At 33.3% G+C, this 22,659-nt stretch overlaps 1 protein-coding gene across 4 annotated transcripts in view; it reads right to left on the bottom strand.

Moving 5' to 3' along the window:
• Positions 1-754: 754 nt before the first annotated feature.
• The window catches only part of LOC140750451 (synaptic vesicle glycoprotein 2B), a 34,800-nt gene continuing 12,895 nt past the window's right edge, over positions 755-22,659 (bottom strand). Inside the window, exons 1-11 of one of the 4 annotated variants that reach the window (XM_073083979.1) lie at positions 17,135-17,319; positions 7,971-8,024; positions 6,879-7,040; positions 5,508-5,670; positions 4,894-5,015; positions 4,174-4,415; positions 3,470-3,675; positions 2,991-3,253; positions 2,404-2,563; positions 1,472-1,599; positions 755-1,136 (exon numbers count right to left, since the gene is read on the bottom strand). In XM_073083979.1, the coding sequence (XP_072940080.1) occupies positions 1,081-1,136; positions 1,472-1,599; positions 2,404-2,563; positions 2,991-3,253; positions 3,470-3,675; positions 4,174-4,415; positions 4,894-5,015; positions 5,508-5,670; positions 6,879-7,040; positions 7,971-8,024; positions 17,135-17,138 (1,560 nt within the window). In that variant the 5' untranslated portion in view covers positions 17,139-17,319 and the 3' untranslated portion in view covers positions 755-1,080. Of the gene's footprint in view, positions 1,137-1,471; positions 1,600-2,403; positions 2,564-2,990; positions 3,254-3,469; positions 3,676-4,173; positions 4,416-4,893; positions 5,016-5,507; positions 5,671-6,878; positions 7,041-7,970; positions 8,025-8,329; positions 8,528-17,134; positions 17,320-22,659 lie in introns of those variants that run through there. The other 3 variants (XM_073083981.1, XM_073083978.1, XM_073083977.1) reach the window with 3 other exon arrangements.

Raw genomic sequence — 22,659 nt, 5'->3', positions numbered from 1 at the left:
TTTTAAAATATTCTATATTATTTGTAAGTTTGATTTCTATATTGTTGTTGAGATATAAAACCCTCAATTATCTTGCATTTGTAATAAACTGCACACGATAATGTTAGTTTTAAGTGAAATTAAATTTCTTTGTATATAAAAACTTAATGATTTTTATTTAAAATTGTTACTATAATATAACCACAGGTATAACTTTTAACACTTTAGCAACATTAAATGTATGCTTCGTTGCAATATATATAAATTAAATAAGTGTCTATTTTAATAGAAATTAGCCCTTTGAAATATTTTTTATCTTTCTATTTGCTAATCATATAAAGCACTTTAATATTTTTTCATTTATTGAAGATTGTTAAACAGAAAAGGTATCTTTCAATAATAATTTGCCTTTACCTATAACTTTGTACCAAAAGTTTTTTCTTTAATAAATTGTGTTATAAAACTTGCTTTTTATTTCTAAAGCATGAAAGTAATGTGTTTTGTAATATAATGAAAGGGCATTTTTAATATTACTAGGGTTGTCCACGTACCGTAACCGTAATCTGAACCGTGTACGTGCTTCTTACATTCGTCTGTTTCATAGGTAAGTTTCTTGTCATGCGTGCCACACGCATGCGGGTTGCAAAGAGACTGCTTGAGATTAATTCACGCGTGCGAGTGAGATATGCGGAAGTACACCCGTGCCAAGGAAAGAAGCGTTATTAATCTAACTTAATAAGTGAAGAAAGGATTTTATACAAAAATGAAACGCGCATTTTGAAGGTAAATAACCTTTAATAATAATTATTAAAATAATTTAAGGGCATTATATTACACAGTCAACTCTAAAATACTGTTGTTCAATCTTACGTTCATAAGATATCGAATACTGAATCACAGTACATGGTAACTCCGGTGGTGTGTCTCCCGAGAGCGGACACACTCGACACTAGTGTCACTAGTATACTAGGCAACATGAATAAATAGAATACTTAGTCCTCAATATTTACATCCTAAACGATATGTACAACCACTCGAACAATGTGAACTCTACTTGCAAACTGCAGTCTAATTGCACTATGAATTGCGGACACTTGTGGTTTAGTCTAGCGCTTCTTGACCCGTCTTTGGCAAGAAGAAGCAGAGGATTGCAGCAACTGTAAAGAGAATAAAGGTTAAGGTATATGTATATATGTAAATTATCATTAGATTAATATTGCTACTCCTATTTTTTTGGGACAAAATTGCAAAGAGTCACATTCGTGATGTGATGAGTAGGTACACTGCCAGACCTAGGCCTTTGGAAGATGAGTGACTGACTACATCACATTTCGTATATTTCGTCTAAAAGTAGTAACTTGATTAAAAAATATTGTTAAAAATGTTATTGACTAAAACATTAGTTCAAGGAAAACTAAAAAATGTGTAAAAATCTCGAATAAGTATGTGTTTGGCCTGTAAGTACTCTTGTATATTTTTCTTTGATACTTACTAATCAGGAATGCTGCAAATACTACGATGGGAACAATACAGTTGATATCAATGAGATATCCGAAGGACAGGTTGCCGATCAGACCACCGCCTCGACCAGCCGTTAGTGATAGCGCAGCCGCCATTACCCTGTATAGAAGAGAGAGAATAGATAATATGTTTCATGAAAAATACTAATGTCTTTGTCTGCACTAATTTGAACATTTATGTGTACCTATGTCATGGACTTATGCTTGCGCACAAAAAACCCAAAACAAATGCATAATTTATGCATTTATTTTGTGAAGCAGCTACCATTACGCGACGCGTACACGTATACACGGACTAAAACAATGTAATGTAGAATAAAATTATTACATTGTGACAAGTTTTTCGTTACAAATATAGGTACTAAGGGCGATTTTCTTGACACGCGTGATAACTTCCGCACGCGTGTTCCACCCACACGCGTGCTATTTGCATCCTAGAGTTTCATACGTACACGCACAGGGATCGCGAAAACACTGCAGCGAGTTCATTCATATGTGCGAGTCCTTACTAATAGTACGGGCGTGTAGCCACAAAAAGGCGCGTAAAAGTTATGTATAGCCTAAAAAGTGTTATTATTATATTAAATCATTAACCATTAGTCATCAACCCATTATTGTCCCACTGCTGATCACGTGTCTCCGTTCAGAATGAGAAGGATTAAGCCATAGTCCACCGCGTTGGCCAAGTGCATATTGGTAGACTTCACATACCTCGGATTTTTTTATATAAATCTCTCAGGTATGCAGGTTTTCTCACGATGTTTTCCTTCACCGTTTTAAGCAAGTGATAATTAATTTATAATGCGCACATTACCTCGTAACCCTCGGTCGAGAGGCCGAGCTCCTAACCATTAGGCTGTCACTGCTTTTTATTACTTATATTAAAAATATTTGGTGTAATTACCTGAGATTTGTTGGGAAAAGGTCGACAAGCACGCAAAACACAAGACTGATGGCGAGGGAGGTAAGTGCTTCAAAGATGCAGGAGAGCACCAGGTTCTGGGTTGAGTTCTGCACGAAGTACAGACCCATTGTCACTATACCGGCGACACCCAAACTGAAAACTGAAGGTAGTTTGTTAGGAATACTGTGCAATTTGTTGTTGATAGAATTTTCTTTGTCATTTTTTAGGAGCTTCAGCTAAATTATGATCCATTGTAACCCATGGTGTCCATGGAATACCAATCTTATCTTATTTTTCAGGCTTATTAGCAATTGTAATGAAGTCACTGTTGTTGAATTTCAACTCCTTACGTAATTTACTTATTTATATTTGATAGATGAATATCAATAAAATAGTCATTTTTTTATTTTCATGCGGAGATTTACAATACATTTTGTAGTCAAGTTAATTCTATGTAAAAAGTTTTTGAGGAACATTATTGAGGCTGACTATTGACGTTAAAAATCATTTTATAAAAAATGTTTGCGTCAAGATATTTTGATTTCGTTAACACTATAAACGGTAGACAAAGATAAAATAAAACTTACTCAAGAAGAATTTAGCACCAAGCTTGTGGACACACAGAGGCAACCACAACGACGTGGGTATACAGGCGAGACCCACAATGAGGGTGTGTGTGTAGACGCTCTGATCGATGATCTTCTCGCAGTCGAAGGGATCGCTCGCGGCGTCATCGCTCACCACGATGCCGGAGACATCGCACACTGAAGCCGAAGTGTTGGGGAAACGGTGCTCGAACTCCTCGTAGCGGTTGAACAATTCGGGGAACCAGATCATGAGAGTGTAGTAGCTGTGGAGGAGAATTTTCGTGAGGATACTTAACAGTGTAAATGTAGTGGTATTTGATCTACTTGTGTAAAGTTAAATCCAAAAGATTCGAACTATTAGATTGCAGTGTAATCACTTTTAATATAAAAACACCAAAAGAAATTAAGTGTTAATAGAATGATTACAGTGATAGTGCTACGATCTGATTAACCATAAATTGGGACATCTATATCAGTACCTGGTAGTCAATCCAAACTGAATAAGACAAGTGAGTATTGTGTATTTGAGGTAGGGAGCTCTGCACAGCGCCTTGGTCTGAGTCCAGATCTCGCTGAACAGCCTCTTGAGATCCTTGGGTTTGCGCATGCTCAGGCTTCGGACGGATTTCTGGGAACTCTGCGACGCCACAGAGATCGTTCGCACTTTCTCCTTCAAGCTCTTGATCTGTTCAAATCAAACATACATAAATAAATAATACATAATTTACCGTCTGTACGATTTTAAAGTAAATTTACGTTTTCCGTTACGTGTACGTTTTCTAGTTTTAATGTCTGCTAATTTTTGTGATCATTTGTGAATTTATTTGTTTTTACTGATTTACCTACATGCAAAGGTAGCTCTGCAGAAAATCGCAAAATACTTAGGCTTCTTTCAAGAAAAAACATGCATATACCTGTAGCCCAAATCTTGTTTTCTAATAGGCCATCCGTACACATTTTAAATACGGATTTGATTACCTATTTTGTTACATGAAAGACAAGACCGGGCACATGACAACTATTTTATCTATACAAAACTTTAAATAGGTACTCTTCGTACTAGATAATTTTGTAACTAGACTTTCTATACTAAAAGATTCAATTTCAACAAACAGCTCCAATTTGGAAAACAGGCAGATCATCAATGTTGGTAAACATTCTAACGTTGTTCCACGATACATACAGGATAATTGTCGGGATCATCGCCAGTATTTTGCTTATAGATGCTCTTCAAGCAGGCGAGAGCGTCGTCGTAATCCCCGCACTCCATCATAAACTTGGGGCTCTCGGGGAAGGTGAGCAGCCAGAAGCCGAGCAAGAGGGACGGCACCGCGCACGCCGCGACGAACCAGTTCCACGAGTCGTATGAGAAACTGCCGCGCTCGATCCGAATGCCCTGGATTGGGATGATGCCCCACGCGATCACTGTAAAGGACAAATGTTAGAAAATGCTTGCATAAAACATTTGTGGTCTGCTCCAATGCTGTAGTAGGTATAGAAGTTTATGAGGAGTTTTTTTTTGCCAGTGAGATGCACAAATAAATAAAATTGGGATAGAGGTAAAGGAAAAAATATTAGTTCATGAATGACTTTGTTCATGTTCAGTTTATACTTGATTAAATTTTTGGTTATGCGATTTTTGTACCTCATCAGCAATCACATAAAAGTAACAATCTGATATAATTACAATCGTTAATTATTACCACCACAACCACAAGATAAACCAAATTCCATCCTAAAGTAGACTTCAGGTTTTAAGAAAAGGTTGGAACACCTCAAGTTAATCTACTTTTTAATACTTTTCCCTTCAAAGCACAATACAGCAGCACCCCTGATTCACCACAGTTAAGTAACGATAAATTTTATCGTCATGAAATTAGGCAAGGTCCTCATGGTAACTTACATGGAAGACAGATGACACCCAGAGTCCAGAACATTTCCATCCAGCAGAGGATCTTCTCTCTGTATTTGGTTTGCTGGAACTCTCCCAAGTACGGGAAGCAGATACCCATAGCTCCGGCAATTCTGAAAAGGAAGTTATTCGTCAGTCTCTAAGATTTGCAGTTTAGTCTAGTTACAGAATTAGGTATCACGAAAATATTCAATTTGTTTATTTTATTACATGTGTCTACCAATTCGCACTTGGTCAGTGTGGGGGACTATGGCCGAATTTCTCTCACTACGAGAGGATCCGTGCCCAACAGTGGAACAATAATGGATTTATGACGATTATAACGCTATCCTTAAATGTTTATCCATTTATTTAGGTATTTAAGTATTTGTTCGAGTCGGTAGGTAAAAAAGTAATTAGCAAGTGCTTTTCTAGGTTCTAATTTAACAGGCATTGTATGTTAAACCCAGAAAAGAGCCCCCGAAGGGATAATTAAAAATTACCAGTTAAACATATTAGAGACTGCATCAATTTCCTTTTTTCCAAGAATTCATAGTGTTACATAATACTTAGCTTGTGAATCCTAAAAGTAAATATTAAGTAGTTTAGGCGAATATAATACTTACGAGAAACCGTTGACAAATCTGCAAGCCATGAAGATGGGAAGGATCTGGACGAAAGAGGAGAGGATGCCAATGAATCCATCGAGGAGCAGCGTGGAGACGAGCACCAGCTTACGCCCTTTGGTGTCGGCCAGACACCCCCAGAAGTATGAACCGATTACCATACCTGTGACAATATACATGTTAGATTAATGTTTAAGATTGAAAATGGCGACCCAGGCGGCGGAGCGGTCACCATAACGGTCTGATATGCAGAGGGTCCTAGGTTCGATCCCCGGCCAGACAGATATCTAAATGTATTTGTGTATTTGTTTCTGTGTTCATAGCACCTACGATACAGAGAATCCTAATGTGGGGCTGAGAGTGTAGAAAGCGTTCATCAGATTTTGTAGTAGCACACGAATGTGCACTCCACTTGATGGTAAGTGGTCACTTTGATGGCGGCGAAGGTCGTGGCCTTGAACATTTGCCACCAACTCCATATAGAACAGAGGTTCTACCTGAAGAAGATCACAGAAGCGTTGCTACTGAGATGGTCCTCTTAAGCACAAATCAACAGGCATAGCCACAAAGCCAGAATTATTTTGCTGGCACGGTACCAGTCCAGTAGAACACATAGTCTACAGTGCAATTACTTAATTTGTTCTAAACAAACCGATCTATTAGCTAAAGCTACATGACATGTGACTAACATAACCATTGTTAATGTAGAGAACCCGACTGTAACGATATGTTATACATAGATAGCTGTCATACATTTTCTGGTATTAACTCGGATACAATTTAAGTGCTAATAGATTGTTAGTCACGTTACAAGGCGCCACTTGTTCTAATCAAGCATAGCACTTTGTGTCAATGAGACTGCAAGCCTCAGGCACGCTATATTGTGTTGAGTTTACAGAATTTGAATCGTATGGAAAATATTTACTGATTGCAGTCTGTATCGTTTCCTTCTGCAATTTAGATTACAAAACAGTGCATATTGCACAAGTTAATTTAATTATGTAATTATAAGTTATAAGTATTTTTTACATATCATTTTTATAAAAGCAAATAGTGACTAGATCTGACTTTTACATCAATCTTCGAAAGTGGCTCTCAAACTTGTTTCGTGTATAACTTTTATAAGCAATTGCTTTCTAGCGCTTTCAAAGGTCTTTGAAAGAGGTTCCTACTTTAGCTGGGAAAATAAAAGTTCGCAAATCGAACATTACCGATGATCATTTGAGAAACATTGATGATTGACCTATGTTATGGGAAAACATTGACATAATTTTCTATCACCATTACCCAAGTTCGCAGTAATTTTCAATACGGGGCATGATAACCAGAGGTCGGAGTAATTAGTACTCGTAATGGTATTTAATGACTTGCCTAACATAGGGGCGGCCGTCAGCCAGCCCTTGTCGGAGGACGTCATCCGGAAGTCGCATGTCGCGGCCGGCAGCACGAACGACACGATGGTGATGCCGATGGCCGTGTTGGCGTAGATCAACCCCGTGATCGCCAACAGGCAGAAATGGAAACGCCCGAAACCTGTGCGCAAAAAAAGTCAAAAAAGGTTCTTAAGTTTATGTTCGAGAGTTATGCAATTCTTAAAAATATCTTAAATTATGAGATTTCAGAGAAAAATGTCATAATCTTCACATTTTATTAATGGTATTTCTGAAACATCGTCATCTTTACTACATTACTTTACCACTGGTAGGCGCAGGTCTTTTAGAATGAAGGTCTTTAAGCAGATAGTCATATATGCTGGCCTAGTCTTGCTTGATAGGTTTCACATTTCATTGCTGACGCTCTATTACATAGGTATTTCTTTCTTGGCTTTCACGGATATTATGACCTACCTACTGTACATACTATACCTAAATAATATACCTACTATATTTTACTTATTATTATTGATATTGATTGATATATCCAAACACCATTTAGCCAACGTGGGAAATATATCATGATTCATGACTAAGGTGTACCTATGTATGATATGAATGATATGATGTATTTACCACGTTGGGTCATTTTACCCATTCTGGGAAGAGACCTGTGCCCAGCAGTGTGAATTGTAATCAATAGTTGCAAATGGAAATAGGTTAAATGGTATTAGTTATTTTAGCTATCTAGTACGTGAAAACATGACTCACCGATTCCAAAAATGGATTGCTTGCAGACAATTAAATATTTTAAATTTTTGACAAATTGCCAGAAGGTGTGATATTTATATCAAATCATTTTTTGAATACTGACATTTTTATGTGACAAAATACCGTAGGGATGCAGTTCACTTGATGTTAAGTGGTTACTGCCGCCCTTTGGCCCTTGTGAGCAGAGAAATTAGGACATGAATCCTAACTATATTGCATTGGTATTCTTGAAGACAAGAACATGAAGAACTGTTATGCTGATTTTAAATAGATGTGATGGTGATATAGTCCTTTTCGAAAGTAATAAAAAAATAGCTACCTGTTGCTGATATCGCAGCTTCGAAGTCCGCTCCATGTTCTAAGAAGTCTAAACCTATAACAATAATAAACAAAATTAATATTTATTATATAAACAATTACACAGTAGTAATATTTGTATGCAATGTCAACTACAAATACAGTTACTCGATGTAAAAGTACTTAACTATTATAACTGTTTTATCAACATTGTTACAGCGAGGGATTATTACTTCTTCTGACGTTTTGTTGAAGCGAGCGTGTCTCATAATAAACACCGATTAATTCCTAATTTAATATTAATCAGCCGTTTTAATTTACGTAACTTGTAAAGTGACTGTTTAGTGATTACTGTAATGATTTTCAAATAAAGATTTGTACCTACTACTTGACTTCATTCGTAAATAACCGAATAGTTGTAATTGGCACGGTCCTCTATTGGCATTCTTCCTTGTAAGGTGGACAACACACTGATAAATCTATAAACAAACTTTTGGTCTCGATATAAATCACGATTTGATCACGTTTTTAGTAAATGGTATGTAACTCAAGTGTCCAGGGTCGTTTTAATCGGCTGTCTTAAATATTACGAGGGTAGTTAATACTTTACGTGTACCCACATTTGCGTAATAAAACGTATCTATATGTCAAATTGAAATTATTTAACAGGGTTATTTATCTGGAGGCACGGCAGTGCCTTCGCCAAGTCGAGCCAAAAAAAGCGTTCTTTTCTCGAAGCAATTCGGCCCATTTTTGACCCCCTGTAATATTAGTTTTACTACTAACTAATAAGTTAGTCACAGTGTAATCATCATCTTGGAAATTAATTTTAACCCACTTCTAATTGTCGTATCGAAATGTACCTTTTTATGAAGGTACCTACATAGGTATATAGGTATATGTAGTTTCGAGTAGATTGTTATTTATATTACAATATAAATAACAATATAAATACAATATAAATAACAATCTAATCCGATGTTGGAGCTAAGAGTTAGATAATTAGGATATCACTTAGAATACTAAAGCTACTAGTAAATCCTTAATTTAATCTTAAGTTATTATTTAGAGAAGTTAAATAAATTTTATAGTAACTTGATAGTAAGGAAATATTTCGTGCGTGGCATTCAGCTTGTATTACATAAGTAAGTATATATTTTTATTTAAGATCAAAAGTAGGCAAAACCATTTTCATTTTCAAACATTTTTCTGTCAATATTATCTATCAAGTCGTCATAAGAAGTTTCCTAAATTGCTATCTACTGCAGTACAATGCACTGAAAAGTTAAACTTTTGATGTTATCGACTGCTCCTTATCTTGATATCGATTCACCTCAAGTGGCACTTGGGTTCTCCTAACGTATCTCAGTAGGCGATTAAGTAGATTTGATAACGACTGGAGGAAGGATTAGGCCCACTCTAGGTGCAAATACAAAGGATGGACCGAGTTTACCGATACAGTCGATCTAAATAATATGCAAGTGTTTACAGGCGGTATGGAAAGTGGCTTCTAAATATTTAACGGATATACACCACTTGTTATCAATTACTATAAGCAATTGTGTATGTTACACAATTATTTATAGCAAATATTTAGCATAAGCAAATAGTTTTCTATTGTGTAATAGTAAATATGTGTTTACTATTTTGTATAGGCAAGATTGTAAGCCGTAATATATTATAATTTCAAGTGATTTGTTGTGATAAATGTAGTTCATCGCAGCGTAAAGTTAAATTATTTTTCAATGGTATAGCTACCAGAGCATGAAAACTGCTATCTTGTTTAAAACCTGACTGTAGGGCAAGTGTAGTATTCTACATACATACGAGTACTAACCAGAACCATACTAAAATGAAAAAAACTAACTGCACAAAACATATGTTTGGACCACTCATACATTGGTTTATTAAAAATATTTCTCATTGTCTAGAGGCTTGGAAGATATAAGATGTGGGATATGATATAATATTCAAAAATTTCGAAAAACATTAGTAAGCCCCACACTAAGAGTCCCTGTATTGTAGGTGCCATGGACACACACAAAAACGAATACACAAACACCCAGACTCAAAACATATCTAAATTAATATATATCTAAATTCATAGATATCTGCCTGGCCGTGGATCGAACCCGGAACCCTTTGCCCGTCAGACCGTTATGGTGATTGCTCCGCTACTCGGTCGTATGTCACATTTAATGCAATATCATAATTCATTAAAATATAATTTATTTTATCATCAAATATAAACAAACGTATTTTCCATAGAATAGCTATTTGTGTGCTCGATTTAGTGTAACTGTTTGTTAACGCTTATCTTCGATAATGAAAATATAACATAGTACGAGATCCCACTGCGTGATTTTTGCGTGCATACATCTGCTTTTTAACCGACTTCAAAAAGGAGGTGGTTATCAATTCGGCCGGTATCTTTTTTTTATTTTTTTTTAATTAAAATTAAATTATAATTTTTTTTTGTGAAAGACCACAGATCTGTATCTAAATGAAAGATTTACTTACAATAGATAAATACGGCAGAATGCCTTTCTTAATACAATTAAAGTTAAACTTTACAATCTTTTAAAATAAATATATTATGTATCTTTAAAACGTATGTTGTTTTTGATTATTATTATCTTAAAAATTTTGAACGTTTCTTAAATATATATATGCTTAAATAATGAAATCAAGTAACTTGATTTCGAAACCAAATTAAGTAATTTGATTTCGTTCGCTTTATTTGTTTTAAAATTTGAAGACAAATCATAATTAACAATAAAATAATTGCTAATTGCTATCTACTTAAAACAATGACTTTAATTAAAATAGACAAGTGTAGACATCGTGTAGTCGTATCTTAGACTATAAGTAGCTTTGTTTAAACGAGGCGTTGACTGATTAATGAATTTTGTAATGAACTGTTTTCGAAAGGGTTTTGCCGCTGTAAATTAGTCAGTTGACATGACTAAACAGAGGATTTTTATCATATCGCTTAACTTACACATTTTTGGGTAAATAGCAAATAAATGTGACAGTGACACGGTCATTTTATGACATTGCTCGTCAAGGCTTTTATTACGAAATATTGTGGAATAATAAATTGATGATACAATTTAATAATTATGTAACGCAAGTGTGAAATTAATTTACTTACTCTAACTTAATAGACTAGGGTAGAAGCCTTTAAAAATAATAAAAAGTGAAATAAAATTGTAGTAGGATGAAACCTATTAGAAAAGGAGGGGAATATTATAAAAATGAAGGGAAAAATAATTTACGGGCGATCTGAGGTCGGGGAGGGGATGGGGGTGAGTCTTTAAGGGTAAAAAACGGTTTTTTCTCGATTTCCGGCAAAACTAAAAGTCCTATCGAAAAAAGTCAAATGGCAAAGTTGTAGGTAATAAAAAGATCTAAAACTTTTGTATTTACACTTTTTTCACATAACCTCAAAATTTATGTGAAAAATTCAAAAAACCAAGTTTTTGGTTTTTTATTTTTATCTTTTACAAAAAATTTTTTTTTTAACGAAATTTGGCGAAAACTTACCTTTTTATGTCCCAAATACGCTGTAATTTATTTGATTAAAAACATTTATTTTTTCACCTTATTTTGAATTAATATCGAAAAAACACCCTAATTTTCAATCGAAAAGTCACCCGTCAAAATATCAGCTTTTTTCAAAAAGTTGGTATGTTTTCTGTTCGTTGAAATCTCTACTTTTTGATGGTGAAAAAAAAATATATGTTACTATAGTAAATTCTCAGAAAATGTAAAAAATAAAAAAAAACTCGAATTCGAATTTTTTTTTTTAATTTTTATAAAAAAAATTGAGCTATTTATTAAAATTACCACTTTAATTACTCGAAAAACATTAGATTACATGTTACATTGATAAAAAAAAATGCATATAAGAATATACTACTATAATTACCAAACAAATCAGTTAATAAAATTAATATTTAATAAGACATTTACAATATTTGGAGAAAGTTGTCGAATCTTCTTTAAATTATATGCGTAGATGTCTATTTATAACTATTTTAAGAAAAATTATATACCTGAGTGACCTACGAAAAATAGTAGCCCATCAAAAGGTATTTCATGGAGAAGTGGGGAAGGGGCTAGGCGAGTCTGGGTCTTACTACATACATACCTACTATTTCGTAGCAGCTGTTACAACCGCTAGCCTAACCAGTATTCGAAATACAGTACAATATACAACATCGTTTATAAAAATACACGTGCACGCTGAGTTTCTTGAAGATAATTGTGACAAGTTTACTTAAAAAAAAAAACTTTTCGAATCTGCATAGGAAGGTAATTACTATATCTATTTTTGTCTGTATCAATCAACTCAAACATAAAAATCGTAATATTTTCTTTAAAAAATAGTATACTTAACGTAACGTAACCTAAAGATTGAAATTAAATGATGTTTTAGTACAAGATAAAAAAATAATAATCTCCTTAATTTTGCACAAACAAATTTAGTTAATCCCATGGAAAAAAAAATATTTCAAAATACATAAAAAATATTTTAAAAATCTATAAAAAATATATAAAATATATATCATAAATATATTTGTAATAACAAACTTTTGGCCGATTTTCATATATATTTTTTACATTTCAAATATATTTCAGATGTATTCAAAATATATGAAATATACTTGAAAATCAGCCAAAAGTTAGTTATTAAAAATATATTTACTATACATATTTTTTTATATATTTATACACTTTAAATACATTTTTAATATATTTTTTAGACATTTTGACATTTATTTCTTTAATATATTTTTTTTTATGGGGGTATATTCACGATAAAATAGTGAAGGCATTATTAATTCGATTCTGTCTTTTCAGATTATCAGTATGGATGAATCTGTTTGTATCATCTGCAATAAGGCAGATGATAAGCAAGTGTATGAAATAAAAAAAGCAGCTTTGAGTCGTTTAGTGGTATCCAGCACTTCCAAATTTCAAATTCGAGTTTTTTTTGATTTTTTGCATTTTCTGAGAAGATTTACTATAGTAACATATTTTTTTTTTCACCATCAAAAAGTAGAGATTTCAACGAACAGAAAACATACCAACTTTTTGAAAAAAGCTGATATTTTGACGGGTGACTTTTCGATTGAAAATTAGGGTGTTTTTTCGATATTAATTCAAAATAAGGTGAAAAAATAAATATTTTTAATCAAATAAATTACAGCGTATTTGGGACATAAAAAGGTAAGTTTTCGTCAAATTTCGTTAAAAAAAAAATTTTTTTGTAAAAGATAAAAATAAAAAACCAAAAGCTTGGTTTTTTGAATTTTTCACATAAATTTTGAGGTTATGTGAAAAAAGTGTTAATACAAAAGTTTTAGATCTTTTTATTACCTACAACTTTGCCATTTGATTTTTTTCGATAGGACTTTTAGTTTTGCCGGAAATCGAGAAAAACCGTTTTTTACCCTTAAAGACTCACCCCCATCCCCTCCCCGACCTCAGATCGCCCGTAAATTATTTTTCCCTTCATTTTTATAATATTCCCCTCCTTTTCTAATGGGTTTCATCCTACTACGATTTAAATTGGTTTTAAAAATTATCGACCCTGGTCTATAATGAAAATGAACATGTTGATTTTGGAGAATGTTTGAATTTGGAGATTTGAATTTATTTTAACCTTTTTCCAGTATAATCTCGTAGTTATAGGGTCAGGTACATGATGCCTTGAAAATCTATATTTTGGGATTTAAAAATATTTGTGTGTTTTAGAAAAAGGAAACATCAATCACTCATAGTTTGAACAATCGAATGTTCTGATTGATTGACTGAATGGTGAAACTATCGCATTGATGATGCAATAGTTTCACCATTCAGTGAAACATCAACAAGTTAAGATTAAGATGAAGGTTCAGATGTGTGGATATCAAGTTACTGGGTTGTATTACTTGATAGTCAAAGCAAATCGCGTCGTGAACTATTTGGTACAAGACTGCAAGTGTGATAGAAGGAAATCATCGGTGGCCATAACGCCCTAAGGCCACAATTAGAACGTGTCATAAAACTTCATGACATTCGCGACAGAATAGCACTACACATAATTATTTTATGCAAATGTCGACATTGTGTTCGTTCAAAGGCTAGCACGCCCGCATCGCACTCACAAACAATATTTCATAATTGATATTACTTATAACTATTAATTTTTAACACTCGTACAACTCTGATTTTCTAAGTTATGTGCGTAGAATTATGCACATAAATATGTAATTAGAAAATAATTATCATTGGTAGCAGTTGAAGAAAACATCGTGAGAAAACCTACGAGTCTGAAAGGTTTTAGAAAATCTCAAAAGCATGTGAAGTGAAGCCTATCAATTCGCAAATCGTAAATAGAACAAAAAAATATTATATATTTTTTTCTATCTGTAATATCGAAGGGGCCTTCCAACTTCTTTCTCGACAAATCGCTCCTAAACATAACTATTGAAGTTTGATAATCAAAAGAGGTGGTAGTCCACATTTAATATTTTATATATTAACCAAAATCAAACCATGTAGCTTAGTACGGAATAATTTATCCTAACTATTTCGTAGATTTTTATTTATTTATTTAAGAAGGCATACCAACTAAATACATAAAATGAATCTAATATTAATATGACAATAAGAAAAAGTTTAAAAATATGCACTTAAATTACAGTTTTGCACAACATTAAAAATAAGTTCAATCAAAATCAGACGCGCTAACGTCCTTACAAAAAACCATATCTTACAAAAAAAGTTACTTACTTTTTTACAATAATATAATAATTCAAGAAATATAGTTTTATCGTAGCCAAAATTAGAACAGCACAAAAAATTACATATTAAACAGAAACGCAATCTCTCGCAATACATTGTTAACCGAATAACTGATATTATTTATGTTAATAAGTAATTTACTTAACGGAATTGTATATATATTAACAATTTAAAATAATTTGGTAATACCTAAAATAATCAATTTTATATTGGCCGTGCTTAAGTAGGTAATTACTTTTTGAATGTTCATTATTCACCAATTGTTGTTGTGTGAAGATTAATTGGCGGTAAATGTAGATAAATTATATTTCTCACATATGTCTCAATTTATGTATGTGTGGGTTATAGATAGAGTTCATAATAAACTCGTAACCATAGATAAAATAAATTTACTTATTATATGAAGGTGTATGAAGGTATAGCCCGCGTAAAAGTGCTAGTCCGCTCTGAATATAGAAATAAATCGCGTCGCCATAGCAAATTGTATGACTACCCCTGCTCGCAACAACTATGGACTATATTTTATTTTAATTCTTATATGAACATAAATTTTGGAAAAGACGTGGTATTTTTCCCCGAGAGTGGAATACAACAAATGTAATAATAAATCACTAAATACGAATAAACGTTTGTAGCCATACTTTAAAATTACCTATAGGCTACATAAAATATTTTCAGTTGTTGTTGCATGATGTTGTATGAAGACGAATGTCCTATAAATGCAGATAAATTATATTATTTACAATACATTACATGTATCTGTACGTGTGAGTTAACAATGGTTGGGTTTATTTAAAACATTTAATGAATTATGACATAATTTGACATGCACCGCATGTTTTAAAATTTTTGCTCAGTACAACCTACACTAACATTATTTTGTAAAGTATGAAGAATATGATATATGAAAAGCCGTTTTATATTAATGAAATTAATGTTAAAATTGGTAGATTTTCTTCTCGTTCTCAAAAATCACCGTATGGTGTGGTATGGATACGGTCGCAAATTTAGCAAATTTTTTTTTTAATAGTGAATAATTATTTTTACTTTGCAGAAATGTATGCGAAGACGGAAAAGGATAGCCTCTACTTTCCGTTGAAAATATTATATTATAGAAAAACCATTACAATTTTTGGAAATCCATCTAAACAGTATTCGGAAATGTCACTCGTCGTGTTCACGTATAATTTTTTTTTAAATTTAATTCGTATTTTAAATATCTAGTAGTTACTAGATATTTAAAATACGAATTAAATTTAATTGATACTAGAATAGTTCCCATTATAATTTATATGTTCGGCAGTAGCAAAAACATTTTGATATCTTTTCCTTTAAAACTGTTATCGTATTTAGTAAGAAAACTACGGCTTAAATAATGCAATTTAACCATTTACTAACACCTAGAGTAGCACTTAACCCATTTGTGATATCTTTGAAATTTAAAAAGATAGAGTTAAGGTTTATGCAACAGTTTTCACGAAACCAAATAAAATAGGTGTTGAAATCTTAAAAACATGACTTAAAATGTTACAAAATTAATCATTTTTAATCGTTATTTTGACTTATATTTTTCCTTCAGGTTATTAATTACTTTTAATTATGTAACTAAATCCGTAACTAGGTTATTGAACATAATTATAATTCAAAATAAAATGCCTACGGGTAGTAATTTTAATGAGTATATTTCTAAAGTCCAAAACAACATCTTTAAATTATCTACGTTAAAAATAATCTCTCGTTAAAGTACTTAAAATACAATAACCGATATTGTTTTAAATCTCGCAAATTGTCGCAAAAATTTACGCGAATACCTAGTCATAAGTACTATTTTGACAACAGCTCGAATTGTTTGCGACTATAGTTCGTCGGACAGTTTGACTTGAAGGCTCAAAATGCTGACATTATTGTGTTCTGTGATTGACAGGCGTGTTGCTTCCGATTTTGGAATAAATAAACGTTTTACGGACATTGTCAGTTTTACATTTCGCTTTTATGCGCGTGCGCTTTACCAAACCCGACTTTAACATTCATCTCGGGTAAAATATACAAAATGTACATTTGACGTGACTCTCCTTTTGTTCAATTACAAGTAGTGTGACAAATTTGACATTAAATTAAACTTAGTTACTAGACAGTTTCACGCCTATTTTAGTTCATACACTTTAAGACACCGTTAACTAAAAAGTTAAATGGTTATAGGCAATAATATTCAAAATTTATTAACGATATCAAATATTTAAATCTAGTTATTCAAGTTTTCATTAAATTAAATAATTGACTTAAATGTGTATTAAAATTTAGGTCTTCATTTATTTTAAATGTTTCGTCGAGTGCAATTTTAATGACGATTAATTTTAAAATATCGCGTGTAGATTTTAATTTATAACTTACCCATGTTTAAAACGAATTCACTCAATCACTTAGAAAAGTCCGTATGAGATCAATCACGTAATATGCGCGCCACTTTACCGATGTAGCATCATCACCCGCTCCGACACGGTTTGTGCGCGGGAGTCACAGGCTCAAGGATCGCGTGCTGCCCTCAGAGGCTTCTGTGCGAATGTCGCCTAGCTACCGCGGCTCGCAGAGGATTCCTTCCCCGTTGATAACGATAAGGCCGCGCGATCGCTCATCTCGCGTTATCTAGACGGACGGTCACCACAATCGATCTCCCGCCTGACTTCTAGGCCGTTGTAGCCAACCGTAGTTATGTAAGCATCACGTAATAACACCAAAATTTCAGTGACGTCACCACTAGGTTTTTTTCTTCAGGATGCCAAACGTCTTAAAAAATAGTTTTTTTTTTAAAATATAGTGTAGGCAATGAGAAGTAAATTTGAAAAATGAACGTTAATAATTAATTTGTAGTTAATAAAATCTTTTGTTTTTTTTTCCTGACGCAAAATTATCTACATTTTTGTAATATCTATACAATTTTTGATACGCGCGATTCTAATAGTCTTTGTCTATCGTGGGTAGAAAAAACAATGAGTTTTAAGATGACTGAGAATTACTACGGATGTTATTAAATATCGTCTTAAACAATTAAACTCAGTTAGCGGATTTTTTTATAACCACAGACATGAAACTAATCATGCGTCATTATGCGTGGTATAAAATACTTTATATATTTATTCTATATTTTCATCCTATTTAAAGAATTGTTTAACAATTGATAGACAGCGATAGTCATAGCGACATAGATTAGTTTATTGGCCAAGACCGAATCGAAAACACTTTTTGTATTTGTTATCGTAACAACTAGTACATAATAATAATATATTGTGAAAATGTAAAGCGTTTATCCTAATACGGTTCAAATGATAAACCGAAAAATGCAAACAATACCAGTATCGTATGAAGACCAGTTTTTATTTTAATTTTTCTTTTAGTATTTATTGAGATCAGAACACCCCTTTTTCAGTTTTTTATAATTGCAGTATTTGTTTTTGCAGCAGCCACGGTAATACTCACTTTATAAAAAAAATTAATGTCTGTTGCAGCTTAAGAGATAGAGCCCTGCGACAGACGCACAATCATCGGAAGCTTAGTACTAGAGTCGCGTATTTACCTACCCTTTGGGTGCACAACCCCAAAAAATAACATTTCACAGCTATTCCAAAACGTAAATCAAAAATATTTTAGTCAATGTTGATTATTTTCAGAAGTCGTTGTCGTTGTCAATAATCTACCATCACTTCGTAAGGTGTTACGGAGAAGAAGCAGCGAAAAAAACTCCATAACACCCAAATTTAAAAAAAATATATAATTTTTGATAAATAAAATGAAGCTTATAAAACATGTAAAGCTAGGCCAAATAATTTGTAGTAGGCAAGCTTCATTCATTTCACATACGTCTCGTAAGTAAACCGAGACTTGGTATGCCGAGCAAAGCCCCAGGAAATGACAAGCGTAAGAAAATTAATGAACAGAAACGAAGTGCAGGATCTTAGCAATTAAATCAATTGAGATAGAGTATCCCTACAACTAGTACTGCAACTAATAATCTCACAATTGAACGTTCCATAAATAAACTTGTCGGTTCGTCCAAATTAATTAAAACTCACAGTAAATATACAGTATAGAGCAAAGCATGCGTGAGTGCGAACTTTGGCATAAGTCAGAACACGATCTTTATGTGCGGTAAGACGAAGTCATAATTAAAGTAAATATCGTGACTGACGAAAGGTGCTGTGAAAAGTAGTTGTAATTTTAAACAGCTGCAGCCACGGGTGTAGAGGTAGCTTTTTTAGAAGGATTTTTGCGGCACCACCGCCACACCTATTTCTACCTAATAACAGCAGTGTTAGGCGCTGCTGTGTTCCGGTTTGAAGGGTGTGGTAAGGGAGATAGACTTTTCCGAGGCGTTCCAGCTTAGTCCTCAGGGGTAGCGGCGCATCTGTGGCCGACCTCAGGTAGGAATATCTAATCCTATCTGGGGTTGATTACAGATGTCCATGGGCGGCAGTAGCCACTTACCATCAGGTGGACTGCATGCTCGTCTGCTACTCTCATATTATAAAAAAAGGCTATCCAAATCAGTAGTGTAGTCGCAGTCGGCATAAAAAAGGTCGGCTAGTCTGAAATTTATCAGCGCAAAATGTAACCCCCTTTACATATTCCAAAAAAGTCTCTGAAGTTTGTCCGCCGTAGAAAGAAAACGTCCTGCTTTTTGAACAATTTTCCGTACCTCGCCTTTGCACATATGCCTACGATTCGTATCGAGGTGTTATGACGCACTCTATTTTAATTGATACTCTGAGAATTTACGCAGCGGGATCCCAACTTGACCAAGTCCTTGAGCCAAAAATAAGATATTGAAAACAACTTTTTAAGATTAATTTACAAGTTACCATAATACAACGTAATTGTTAATAGTCGTCGAGCACGCGTAGTAATAAATTGCGTACTGTAGCATTACCATGAGTTGGCATAGAAACGCCACTATAGAAATGGTAAATAGAAAACTATTGTCATTTTGCTAGTGAATAACATAACTACTATCGTTACGGTATTTCTTGACAACGTCTGTCAAATTAATGACTCATGGGACCGAATTTGTATGGCAATAGATCATAATGACATTCGCTAGCGATTTGATTTCGATAGGTTTTTTACGTATCGAGTTACGTCACTACGGATTTTAGTTCTACGAGTAACCACCAGAGGCGCTGTACAATTTTTCATACATTTATTTTACGCAGTCGCTAGCGAGTAATACTTTTGTAAACTCATGGTAGTCCTACTGTGGTGTAAACCGAATTCATAACTCATTAAAAATATCTTTACGTACGTAGTCGAGTATTACATGTTTTACGCGTCTGCCTGCGATTTCAAAATGACTACCATTTTTAATCTCATCGCCCTATTTACATGATTAGGAAACAAAAAAACATTTTTTGAATGTCTGATCATTCTGTTGATGTAAAATTTATTTATTTGATGGCTAAAATTGAGGCAATAAATTAATAGTATTTCTAAGGTGACCGAAAATTTGACAAATAGCGAATTTTCAAAAAATCTTTCGTACTTATATTTATAGACTTTTTTAAACCAAGGTGGTATTATTTTTATATTTTGTAAATATTATAGGATATGCTTTGCTTTCAACAAACCTTGCAATCATAGTTTTGAGTAAGACAGGTTAACAATTAAAGAATGATAGTTTAGTATAAGAACTCACAGCGTTTTTCGCTGCCTCCGCGTGCGGATGCGTATCCGCAACACTCGTAGAATATGAAATGTAAGTAAAATATAGTTGTCATTTGACTGGCGTAATTTATTTCCACAGCAAGCGCGGTTATCTTCTGTTTAGCAGTTCGCTGCAAAGCTGGACAACATATCGATCTCTTTCGCTCCGGTGAATTAGAACAAAAACAACCTTAAGAACACGTAACAATATACAAACGGTCTGCACAATATGGCTTCATCGTGAATTTATTTCCAAGAAGGCTATTAAATTTATTAGGTAATAAAGAGCGCGGTGAAGTTTTACAAAATCCATTTTATTTACGTCCCGCGGGAGGCAACTCGACGGGATCATTAGAGATGCGACAGTGTTGTCCCGTGGGAACTCTCCGTTTTCTAATGACAATCTGCTTCTACCAGGGTAGCCATAATAACTTGATAAAGAGGCCCAAAGTGTCTAGGGTTCTTTAAAAAAGTATATTCACAATTAATCAAGATTTTGTTATGTAAATTTCTTCATTATAATAATATATTAAAATGAGACTTATATTGAAATGAGGGTTTACAGCAAGATAACTGACAAGCAAGATAGATGACTTTCAGGTATTAATAGATGAATTATAAGTCACATTCAGACAAAAAGTTTTGGCCATAATCATCTTAAATTGATTTAAATAATGCTATTTATAGAGTAACAAAGAAACTGAAATAAACGGAGTTTTACAAAATCCACTTTATTTGCTTTCTGTGGGAGACGGACAAATCGCCGCGACGGCTCATTAGGGTTGCGACGGTGGCGCCCCTGCGGGACCGCTTCTCTAATAACAATCTACTTCCCGGGACACGGGATTATTGTTTACAACTTTTATCCGCAGCTTCGTTTGCAGTCGATATGTCCTTTCTTAAACCCTTGATAATGTGTGTACAAAATTTTATGACAATCGATTTTCTAGTTAATGCGTGAAAGTGTAGCAAACACACACACAAACAAACAAAGTCAATTAGTCTTTATGATATTAGTTAAGATTACTTTTAAAAATTCTATTTATAGGACAACAAAGAAAATCAAAATCCACTTTATTTGCTTCCTGCGGGAGACGGACAAATCACCGCGACGGCTCATTAGGGTTGCGACTGCGGCGCCCCAGCGGGACAGCTTCTCTAATAACAATCTACTTCCCCGGACACGGGATTATTGTTTATTATTTCTTGTGACGTTGACAAAAAATAGAGACAATATTGGTTTAATATGGTTATTTTACGTAATGATCTCAACTTCAAAACAATTTTCTTTGCAGTTTTTATTAAGATAAGAAAACAGATGTAAAACTCTAAGAAAAAATATACATCCATACGAATATTTTTAAATTTGACAAATAGGCCCGTCATTGCACAAAATTGTATTAACTCCATCAAAGAAGTGAAAATATGCGATGAGTAAGTAATGTCCGGTATTGTTTAAAATTATCTTTATAATAGAATCCAATAGATATTGTAAAATGTAGGAACATTAAATATTATAGATTAGAATAATAAGAAAAAATAGCCAAAATCAAAAATGTATATTTTACTAGCTGTCCCGGCAAACGTTGTGTTACCATGTAAGTAAATAAAAAAATGTATAATAGATAGTAGTCGATTCTCAGACCTACTGAATATGCATATAAAAATTGGTGAAAATTGGTAAAACCGTTTCGGAGGAGTACGGTAACTAACATTGTGACAGGAGAATTTTATATATAAGATTATGCGATTGGTACAGTCACAATAATAAACAATGTTTTGGGCACCAGTAAAAATATTAAAATTTAACCATCTTTGCCTATTTATAAAACGATGACTGGTTATTAATAATTTCACATTAATTGCCTTACAATGAGCAGCTTATATAACAAATTAATTAGTATCGAACTATGTAGATAGCCTGACCTCATTAATACTAAAACTACTTTTACGTATCAATTTCACATACCGGTTTGGTCATAAGATTATACCCTAAAGCCGATTAACTCCACCCTATGGTAATCCAATTGGTTGGAATAAAATAGAATTACCGTACGTTATACTATGTACTACCATATTGCTCTAAATATTTGACCTATATTGCTTAAACTGTACACACGGATGGAAGTGAAATATTTTGAAACTTAACACAAAATTCATTATCCTCAAACCATATGAGAATTTATGTACTCTTACTTAATACCTTAATAGAAATAAAAACATTA

Source organism: Epargyreus clarus, unplaced genomic scaffold (assembly GCF_041222505.1).
Source record: "Epargyreus clarus isolate Ecla_fem2 unplaced genomic scaffold, WU_Ecla_fem_2.2 ptg000019l, whole genome shotgun sequence".
Classification (NCBI taxonomy): domain Eukaryota; kingdom Metazoa; phylum Arthropoda; class Insecta; order Lepidoptera; family Hesperiidae; genus Epargyreus; species Epargyreus clarus.
Note: the sequence above shows the minus strand (reverse complement) of the source record. Positions and strands in the feature narration are given on the sequence as shown.